The sequence below is a fragment of the Tupaia chinensis genome, unplaced genomic scaffold (genome assembly GCF_000334495.1).
Source record: "Tupaia chinensis unplaced genomic scaffold, TupChi_1.0 Scaffold000258_1, whole genome shotgun sequence".
Taxonomy (NCBI): domain Eukaryota; kingdom Metazoa; phylum Chordata; class Mammalia; order Scandentia; family Tupaiidae; genus Tupaia; species Tupaia belangeri.
The window spans coordinates 2,340,237-2,351,395 of NW_006159738.1; the positions used below are offsets into that span (position 1 = coordinate 2,340,237).

The 11,159-nt window shown below is 41.9% G+C and overlaps 1 protein-coding gene across 2 annotated transcripts in view; it reads right to left on the reverse strand.

Annotated features, from left to right (window-relative positions):
• Window positions 1–11,159, reverse strand: part of RNF34 (ring finger protein 34) — a 19,770-nt gene that overhangs the window by 4,974 nt on the left and 3,637 nt on the right. The window contains exons 2-6 of one of the 2 annotated variants that reach the window (XM_027772200.1): window positions 7,194–7,412; window positions 5,146–5,277; window positions 4,870–4,920; window positions 3,780–3,866; window positions 3,350–3,551 (exon numbers count right to left, since the gene is read on the reverse strand). In XM_027772200.1, coding sequence (XP_027628001.1) covers window positions 3,350–3,551; window positions 3,780–3,866; window positions 4,870–4,920; window positions 5,146–5,277; window positions 7,194–7,412 — 691 coding nt within the window. Of the gene's footprint in view, window positions 1–3,349; window positions 3,552–3,779; window positions 3,867–4,869; window positions 5,278–7,193; window positions 7,413–11,159 lie in introns of both variants that reach the window. The other variant, XM_006149300.3, reaches the window with a different exon arrangement.

Genomic DNA, 11,159 nt, shown 5'->3' on the forward strand with positions numbered 1-11,159 from the left:
GACACAGTCTATGCCGGCATCCATGCAGATGCGACACAGGCTGTCGTCCTCCTCCTCCTGCAGCTGAAGCCGCTCACCATCTGAAAGGCAATAAAGAGCTGGGGCTGCCGTGTGGCCACCTGCTCACCCACAGGCCCAACCTGGCAGGCCCAAAGCTCAGCAGCCATCTGCTAAGGGACCTCAGGAGGCCCCACCCTACCCTAAATTATGCAAGAAATAGTCCCAACTATCCTGCACTTTGTTTCTCTCCACAAGAAATGACAGTAATGCCTCTACCCCTCAAGGTTTTGTGACAAATGAGATACAATTGGCTTAAGGTCAGGCAAGACAGGCCCAACCAGTGCTAGCTACTTCTATTTTATATCTTTGGGTAGTTTGACATGTTTGTGATGATATATGAAAATCTGTAACTAGGGAAAAGAAAAACCCTACGTCATCTTGCACATGGGCTGTGGAGTCAGAACACTAGTAGAATGTCAGCACAGGTGTCCCAGTTGTATGGCCATGGGAAGTCAAAATCTCCAGAGTCTCTTCTCATAGAGGAGCTTTATTTCCATAGTCTAGAACTAATACGTTGGGTACCAAATGACTCCCTTCCCCTGCCACATAGCCTCAGAAGCAACCCTCTCCTAACTATTCCAGCCACCCTGGCACTAACAGTCTAACTTAGAAAGGATGGTGAGAAAATCCAAGTTCCAAAAAAGAAAGGTAATGAGTGAGTCTAAGAAGTCAACATCAGCTTAAGATTTGGCCACAGAGCTATGGGCTTTGAAAGAGTTATTTAATTTTATTCATTCATTCATTCATTCATTTTCATTTGACCAGAGAAAAACACAGAAGGAAAGTGAGAAAGCAAGCCACCAGGTCCAGGACTCGAACAGTGCGGTGGTGGGCCGTGTAGGAGTGTCCAGTGCCTACCCACCATGCCACCTGCTGTCCTGTTTATTCTTTTTTTTTTTTAAGATAATTTTTTTTTTTGCTATAAGACATGTGTGCTTACTGGAGACAGAGAAAGAGAGAGGCAGAGACAGAAAGCGAGAAATCACCCCCCAAGTGGGGTGGCCACGCTACAATCCCTTCTCTGTTCTCTTCTTGGGATTTTGAACACACATGCACACACACCCTGCGTGAGTTTTAAGCTGCCAGGTCCAGGACTCAGACCACAGTTGGCCATGTGGGAATCCAGCAACATAACCACTATGCCACCTGCTGGTCCCGAGGCCTCCTTTTCAATAAGGCATAAGAGGAATCAATGAAAAGCATGAACATGGTCAGAAAGAACAGAATAGAAATTCAAGGTGGAAGGGCCAGCAATGCCAGCTGCCAATGTCAAAAGCTTCTTGTGATTTGGGGTCTAAGTTCATTGTTCACAATGACTGGTGTGGACCTGAGGTGGAAGGATCTATGGGATGGGATAACAGATGAGCCGATGCAGTAGATGCCAGAGGATGCAAAGTTTAAATAAGATCTGGGACTTGGTCTCCTTTCCTGAGTGAGAAGGTTTCCTCTAACATTTTATAATTTAGAAGCATAAGGCCATATTTAGAACCAGAGTCGTCAAGCCTATTTTAGGTAAGGCTGTTAGGGTCAACTCTGGCATATGGGCTTGCAGCTAGGCAAGCTAGGGAAAATTCCAGCTGTACTCAAAAAAATGTATGTTGCACCTGAGCCAGAGACTGAACAAAGGTTAGAGTAAGCAATGAATTAACAAAGGGAAACAGGTGGGAGTGGCTATGTAGGCCTATTGGCGCTATATACAGCTGTACATCATCGATGTAAAGATTCCATCCCTTACGGGGACCAGCAGTAAACGTAATGGCTATGTCGCTGGACTCCCATGTAGTTGACCGCGGTTTGCATCCTGGACCCGGTGGCTTAAAACTCACGCCGGGCGTGTGTGCGTGCGTGCCCAAGATCCCGAGAGGAGAATGGAGGAGAAGGGATTGTGGTGTGACCATCCCCCCTGGGGGGTGATTTCTTGCTTTCTGTCTCTCTGTCTGTCTGACGAGTGCATGCACCCTATAATGAAAAAAAACTCTCCAAAAAAAGAGATTCCTCCCCTTACTGCCAGGAGACCATACAGCCAGCAATCTAGGACCTCTGGAGGCTCCACAGATGAGGATTCTTATATCTACCCTTGTGGCATCATCTTAAAGTAGATGTCCCAAATACTCTTTGCACATTCTAGGCACAAACCTGTTCAACAAATGCTGTATTAAAACAAGCTTTTACGGGCCAGCAAGTGGTAGTGTGGTTAAGGCACTGGACTCCCATGTGGTTGACTGAGGTTCAAGTCCTGGACCCAGTGGGCTGACTTTAAACAAACTGGGTATGCGTACTTGTGTGCCCGAAATCCTGAGAGGAGGATGGAGGAGAAGGGACTGCAGTGTGGCCATCTCCTTGCAGGGGGTAATTTCTCGCTTCTGTCTGTCTGTCTCTCTGGCAAACACATGTGGCCTTATAGCAAAAATATCTCAAAAAGAAAAAAACAGCTCTTAAAGAAAATACCCAATAGGGGCCAGCAGTTGGCATAATGGCTATGTTGTTGGACTTCCATGTAGTCAACTGCAGTTTGAGTCCTGGACCCCTTGGCTTAAACTTACGCCAGGTGCATGTGTGTACATGCCCAAGATCATGAGAGGAAAATGGAGGAGAAGGGATTGGATTGCGACATAGCCATCCCCCCTGGGGGAAGTGATTTCTCCCTTTTTGTCTCTCTGTCTTTTTGGCAAGCACACATGCCCTATAGCAAAAACCTCTCCAAAAAAAAAAACACAGTATTTGTCAAGATGAACACCGTGGAATTATTTTTTCTTGCTCATAAATGCTCTTGTGGCTTGGCTCTATTACCAGTTATGGGAAAATGTCTGAGTACATTTCATCAGTGAATAGATCAGAAGTTGTTAGCCACAGCTTTTTGTGACTTACACAGAAACCTAATGTTTGATGCTAAGAACTAAACATCTGGGCTGTAGGGAATTTTTCCCCAGGGTCTAAAAGCCACAGTTGGGATAATACCTGCCACAGGGGTGAGAGAAAAACAGCATTTTTATAGAGATAAGAAATTTTATGAGGATTCTTAGAAGTTAATTGTGGTTTAAATAAAAAATCAGACTGAACACATTATCATCTAACTCAGCAGGCATTGGTAGTCAGAGCCAGCAACACATAATTGACATACTATTTAGTAGACCTATAAATAGGCTGATATAGCTAAATGAATTCACACTCAGCCGAAAGGTACAGTTTTTTCAAAAGTAAATCTGACTTCAATGTGACAGAAATGGCCCAGTTTTTAAAAGCCTAAGGAAGGATACAGTAAAGAAAAAATGAAAGAAAGTAAACCTACATGACTTTTGGTTTTCCTCATTCTCTTTGTACAACCGGCTTACTTTCTCCACCAGCTCCCATTTTTCACAGCAGCCAGAGTAGTTGACAAAGTTCCGAGCCAGGATTTCCTTCAGCTGGCGCACACTCATCCCTTCTACATCTTCAAGGCTCGACAGGTCGGACAGAGAAGCTCTCACCCTCTTCTTAGACAGCCTGGGAGTCTGAAATCACAGTGTTCTGTGCATTACCTCTGGTCCCACAAGTCCATATCCCACCACCCCTAGGCCTTATTGGTCCCGGTTATTCCTCCAGGACATCTCAGCAGTCTTGGAAGTGCTTAATGTACTCTCCCACAGACCATCCTGGGCTAATTCAGATAAAGTCCACAAGATCATCTTCCTTTTTGCCAGATTGACCTGACGGAAGCCACATTTTGCAGCAGGTCTCACCCGTTCCTCCAAGTTTTCCTCTTCGTCATCATCATCATTGTCATCGTCATCATCTTCTGTGTTTGCTGAAGCAATTTCACTCTGCACCTACACACATACAATGCATGTGATCAGGTCAGGAATCATGTTTTCCTAACAGTATCAACCCTTATTTACCAGTAGTGAATACCTTTCCATAAGAGTGGCCCGAGATCCTGGCACACTCCATGAGTCCACACACATGAGCCCAGCGTGAATTTTAAGCTGCCAAGTTCCAGACTCAAACCACAGTCAAATATGTGGGATTCCAGTGACATAACCATTATGCCATCTGCTGGTGTCTCTCTGCTTTTTAATAATCCCTTTCTTCAGGGGGAAAAAATGTGTAGAAAACCGTTCAAAACAACTCAGCATTCTAGAATCATATCATTATTTATATAAGCAAATAATGATTACAAGCCCTTGTACATTTTTTCAGTCAGGATGCCCAAGGATGTCCCATGGGACAATATTCTAATTAGCAAAAAACTATATTTTTTCACTAATTCAGTGACTTTCGTTATCCAAATTAGAACATTTCACTATAGTAAGGCAACCTGGCACTAGGTTAACTTACACTATTGGTAGTTTCTGTGGTCACTCACACTTGTACAAATAGTCCTACCAACATGTATCTGCTATTTTATAGTCATTCCTTAAATAGTTCAGATTTAACTACCTAAGAGAAAGAAACTGAGGTATCTTAAGTCGAGAAATTTATGAACTATTTTAGGACCCTTTAGACCATGGACCTGGGGCCAACTAGCACCTAAAGCACTAAGACCACATACACATCAAGAGAGCCTGCAAGCACAGTTCAGCGGGGTCTAGAACCTCTGCTCTGGCAAGTGACACAGTTTATCCGAATTCCTCAAATGCTCAAGTCCCCACAATATGAAGGGACTTCAAAAAGTGTGTAGAAAATGGAATTAAAGTATCAGTTTATTTTGGCACTAAGAATTTTTGAAATCTATGCATAGTTTGCATTTTCCATAAACTTTCTGAAGATTCTTTCAATATGGCCATGAGTAAGGATGTCAGGCCCCCAGTGTAATTAATTACACCTTTATACCTGTGCCAGTGCTTCAGATCTGGAGGTCCGGTCTCCATCCGTAAGCTCTCCCTGAAACGAAGACACAGTAGCAGAGGGGGCTGTATAGTTTGAAAAAAATGAATGTGTAAAAAAGCTAGAAGTCTGGGACCTTGCAGAGTTCAGACTGCTTGTATCCATGTCGTCCTCAGAGCCTAGTCCGTGATGGCACAGCACTAGATCTACCAAGTCTTCTTTCTCTCGACAAGTGTCTATCGGTATGTTCCTAAGAATGAGATACTGCCGGAGATCCTTCACCTTCAGTCGCATTAACTGAGGGCGCTGAAAGGCTGTCTCTTGTAGTAAGTGACAAGTAGAACATCTACGGAGATTTTCTTGTAAGACTGAACAAACGGAGCAAAAATCCTTTTTGCAGTCACAACATACATGCTAAGGAAACAGAAAAGAAGCATTTAATGATATTAAGATATAAGCCATTATGAAAACACTAGTTTTCTTTTTACCTTCTATTAAAATTTCATTTTAGCTCTTATGAAGTCCCCCATGACAGCTGACTATATTCACCAGTGTCTTAGTGTTCCAAAAGCCATGAAAATTGTAATAGTCACTGCCAAGGCAGTTTGGATTCACAGAAGTTCAAATATAGCACTTTAGGAAAAAACATACACTCTTGTGTTAATGAATTAAAACCATTCCACCCCTCTGCACAAACATGTAATTAGCAGAACAGAGCTGAATTGAACTACATGGAACAGAAAGCATAACCACAAACTCTGTTCCTGGGCTTTTCCTACATGAACAAGCTCCCACATTTAAAGAGAAAAGGAAAAAAGAATAACAGAGAAAGGCAACTGACCTCTCTCTTTTTTTTTTTTTTGGAGAGGTTTTTGCTATAGGGTGCTTGCGCTCGCCAGAAAGACAGAGTCAGACAGACAGAAAGTGAGAAATCACCCCACAGGGGTGATTTTCGTTTTCCTTCATTCTCCTCTCAGGATCTTGAGCACACATACGCCCAGTGTGAGTTTAAGCCAATGGGTCTGGGACTCGAACCGCGGTCTACTACATGGAAGTCCAGCAACATAGCCATTACGTTAACTGCTGGTCCCGGCAACTGATCTCTCAAGGTCATTCCAAGAAAAAAGAGGACCTCACTAATAAAGGAATCTGTAACCTCAACAGCCAAATCACAGTCCAAGGCATCCCACTAAGGAAGATTAAAGACCCTAAGATGTGGTTTCTACTTGGTGCATTGTTCCCTCAAACTAACACTTTTTTTTTCCTTAAGTATTTCAAAGGACTGAATTGATGATCAGACCACAAGGTGACCTAGCAATACCATGGTTCTCAGAAGAAACCACTTTCTGTCCTAATGACAATAACTGTTTAGCCTAAATGTTTTATGTTGAATCTCTCAACAGTAATTATCTTACTATACTCAGTTCTTCATTTGAGAGTTAAGAATATGATTAGGGGTACATTTTTTTTCTTTCCTTTTTTTTTTTTTTGAGAAGTTTTTTGCTATAGGGCGCGTGCACTCCCCAGACACAGACAGACAGAGACATAGAGACAGAAAGCAAGAAATCACCCCCCAGGGGGGATGGTCACACTGCAATCCCTTCTCCATTCTCCTCTCGGGATCTTGGGCACGCACGCCCAAGATCCCGAGCGTGCCCGGCGTGAGTTTTAAGCCACCGGGTCTGGGACGCGAACCGCGGTCGACTACGTGGGAGTCCAGCGACATAGCCATTATGCTAACTGCTGGTTCCCAGGGGTACATTTTTTGAAACTTGAGATTATAGTTACTGTAAATCAACTCAGAACAAACTGCAGACAAGGGACCAGCCAGTGGCGTGGTGGTTAAGGCGACTGGATCCCATATGGCCAAATACAGTTTGATTCCTGGAACAACGACTTGAAAAACATGCCAGGCATGTGTGTGTGCATGACCAAAATCCCAAGAAGAGAAGGGATTGTGGCATGCCCATTCCAGGTGTTTTCTACCTGCCCCCCGACCTCTGTCTCTGGTGAAAGAGTATGTGCCCTACAGCAAATTTAAATAAATAAAAACTGTGGATTGATCTCTTATTTCAAAAAATAAACATTATCAGGAAGAAATTAATGATGTGGTATAAGCAGGTCAGGGCTTCGGTTTTGAAAAGATGTGTGAACAATTGAAAAATAACAAGATCTAGACAGAAAATTTGAACAGTAATATAATTCTTTCAATTGAGTATTTTTCTATATGGAAAATGGTTAGTGGCACTAAACTTTTTATTTCAAAATAACCCATAATCAAGAATTCTAATTCATTTATCTTTTTTTATGTAACATTTCATCCAACTCACCTTCTTTCTGAACACTGAAAATGAAAGTCCACAGGCTTTGCAAACTATATTAGGCCCTTCCGTAGCTGCTGGTGGGTAAGTAGAAAAATCAGGGTTTGGTGTAAATCTGAATGGACCAGTGCCTCCTGCAAATCCTGACTGCTGGCCCCTCACAGCTCCAGTTCCCATGACTTCATTCAGCAGCCCACAGCATGAAGCCCACATGGACGTGGCACCCGCCTGAAAAGGAACACAAGTGCCACAGTTGAAAGCTAAGTGGAATTTGGGCTCCCTGGGATCCTCAGGGAATGACATTTGAGAGAGGTAAATTTGTCTGAAATAACTTTGAGATTATTCCTTTGGACACCAAAATCTTAAGCTACTTGAAGATAAATTATTCCCTATTGTTTATAAAGAATATTTGGCACTGGAGAGACTCATGTTATTTTATTAAACAAAAGGATATAGCATGATCCAAATCTTGTAAAAAAAAAAGACAACCAAAAAAAAACCCATATTGGGGCCAGCAGGTAGCATGGTGGTTAAGGGTGCTGGTCTCCCACATAGCTGACTGCAGTTTGAGTCCTAGACCTGGTGGCCTGCTTTCTCACTTTCTCTCTCTCTCGCTCTCTCTCTCTCACACACACTCTCTGACCAAATTAAAAAATAACAAATAAAAATAATTCTTTAAAAAATAAAACCCACATCTATTCAAACACAGAGACACATGTATATGTGCATCAAGAAAAAAGACTGGATAGGAATATGTCCTGTGCAATATTTGGAATATACTTATACTAAAAAGTTAATTACTTAATCCGAAATTCAAATTTTCTGAGTACCATGTATCTGGCAACCGTAGGATGGTGCCTACCATACTAGACACAATTCTACAAGCTAAGGCAGATTTTCCCAGCTGCTATTCAGCAGAAAGAACAGAATTTTTTTTTTTTTTTAAGAATTTGGAGACTGGCAAGTGGTGAGGTGGTTAAGGTGCTGGACTCCCCACATGACTGACCATGGTTCAAGTCCTGGACCTGGTGACTTGCTTTCTCACTTTCCCTTTCCCTCTCTGATCAATTTTTAAAATAATAATAATAATAAATAAAATAAAAAATTATTTTTGGAACCAACTGGTGGCTTGGTGGTTAAGGGCGCTGGACTCCCATATGGCTGACCTTGGTTCAAGTCCTGCACCTTGTGGCTTGCTTTCTCACTTTCTCTCTCTCTTTCTCTCTGTCCCTCTTTGATTACATTTAAATAAATAAATAAATAAATAAATAGAAACCAGCAGTTGGTGTAATGGCTATGTCGCTGGACTCTCATGTAGTCTATTGCGGTTCGAGTCCTGGAACCAGAGGCTTAAACTCATGCCAGGCACGTGTGTGTGCGTGCTTAAGCTCCCGACTCTCTAAAAATAATAAATAAATAAATAAATAAAGTCATATAAAATAATTCTTTAAAAATTATTTTTAAAAAGAATTATTTAAATTCTTATGTATTTATTTTAATTTGACTAGAGAGAGAGAGAAAGGGAAAGTGAAAAAGCAAGCTGCCTGGTCCCGGACTCAAACCACGGTAGGACATGTGGGAGTTCAGAGACAAACACCATACCATCTGCCAGCTCTAAGAACAGAAATTCTAATTACTTAATTTCATTAAACCTCTGCTTGCTCATCTGTAACTGGACATAAGCATGCCAGATCTTCAAGAAGTTTATGGAAGAAGCTGGCAGGTAGTGTAGAGGATCTCCCTATACCATGATCCTCCCATGTAGCTGGGCCTTCAGGCACGTCCCACCATACCCAGCTTTATCAAACAAGGTCTTGGTACTATGGTAGGGCCTCTACTTTACAAATTTTTCATAATTCATATACTAATTTAAGAAAAGTACTTTTTTAAAAAGTCTATTTATTGTGTAAGAGAAAGAGAGAAGTCAGGTATCCTTGATAGGGCTCACCACTTTGTGATCTCCCCCCAAAGCTTCTAAAACAGCCAAGATTACAGGTATGTGTCTAACGTGTATGTGTGTGTGCACACACACATGCACACACATCCAAAATCCTGAGAGGAGAGTGGAGAAGAAGGGACTGGTGTGGTCATCCCCCTTGGGGGGTTGCTTTCTAACTTCCTCGCTCTCTCCTTTCTGTCCAGTGAGCACATATGCCTTGTAACAAACTAAAAAATAAATAAATAAAATAAAAATCCACCCAGAAGATAAATCCTTCCAGGCTTGGACTCCATCTACCTAGCTCCCCTTTAATATATTTCATCTTCTTGTACTTTCCCATAAACTCCCAATTCCTTCTGTGTGTCTCCACAGGGCAAAGACAACTCTACCTATAACTGTTACCATGATTTTCACCTAATAATGCTTAAACTGTGCTATACTGATTTTTCCCTTCTCAAATCTGCCTGTCCATATTTTGTTACTATTCAACAAAATCTATAAAAGCAGCTGGGCACTATTTAACAGCATTTTCCCAGCAGTTTATTAAATCTGGGCTCTTAAAGTGTGTGTGTGTGTGTGTGTGTGTGTGTGTGTGTGTGTGTTGGGGGGGCATATGCCAATTTATTCAACTTCTTGATTCTCCACCTCTGCTATATTTCCCTGGAACCCAGTTCCCATATCTGATAGCGTAATAACAAAAAAGACTTAGGAAGAGAAGGGATGGTGGCATGGTCATTTCCCTGGGGGGGTGATTTCTCACTTTCTTTCTCAGGGTCTCTGTTTCCCTCCCAGACACCTAGATCTCATATCATGCTGATTTTGGGTTTTTGTCTTTTTCTTTTTTTTTTCTTTCTTTCTTTTTTTTTTTTTTTTAGAGGTTTTTGCCTTAGAGTCTATGCATTTACCAGGGAGAAAGAGGAACAGAGAGGGAAACTGAGAACTCACTCAAGGGGGATGACCATGCCCCAATTCCTTCTCCATTCTCTTCCTGGGATGTTGGACATGCACGCACAAGCTCCCAGAGTGAGTTTCAAGCCACCAGGTCCAGGACTTGAACCTCAGTTGGATATGTAGGAGACCAGTGACATATGCCTTTTTTTTTTTTTTTCTTCAAAATTGGTGCACTAGGAGTTCAGGGAACCCAATAACACTCCATTTTTATTTCTTTCTTTTACTTCCACTATGGAGCTAATAAGACAGATGAAGCTAAACTATTTCTTTTTTTTTTTAATGGATGACACCAATTGGAAAACACATCTGCAGCTCTGCAGCTAGCTAAGTGCTCTTGATAATATACCACCTAGTCCCCAGCAGAGCTGATTAAGGGCAGCTTACTACTGAGGACAGATTTCTGCCTATTCTTCCTATTCTAATATGCTTTCCAAGCGACCTTAGGAGAGTCACATCTATAAACATTAATCTGCTGTAACCAACTGCTTTGGTATAGTGCCTGTGGGCAGCTCCTTATATCCTGACCCTGGCATAGTGTCACCAGATAAATAGCAAGGCATTATTACCTATATTTAGGTTAAATTCAGACATTCTTTCTACTGACTCCAAGATTCTTTGAGACAAAGACTTATGTATTTAACCAGTTACTAACCTAAGAATTTCTTAATCTACCTACAACTTACAAGTCCCTGTTTCTAGATGTCCTGCCTTGTTGGTCCAAACCAACAAAAAGACTACTTATGCTGATTCACAATTTTGTCCATCTCCTGCTTTCAGAACAGAATAAAAGAACTACTCTGGAAAACACTTTAGTGCTTTTCTGGGCCAGTCACTAGTATTTGTGCTTAGAATAAACTGCATTAATTATTTCTACAGAGGTTGGTTATTTCTGTCGACACCACCTACATGAATGGAGACCACCATCATACCAATAGCAAGACAGATCTGAGGTCCTAGGAAGTACTGAGTCAAGTACTTACTTTCTGTCTCTCTGTCTCTCTGTCTTCCTGGCAAGCACACATGGCTTTCTGTCTCTCTGTCTTCCTGGCGAGCGCACGCGCTCTATAGCAAAAACCTCTCCAAAA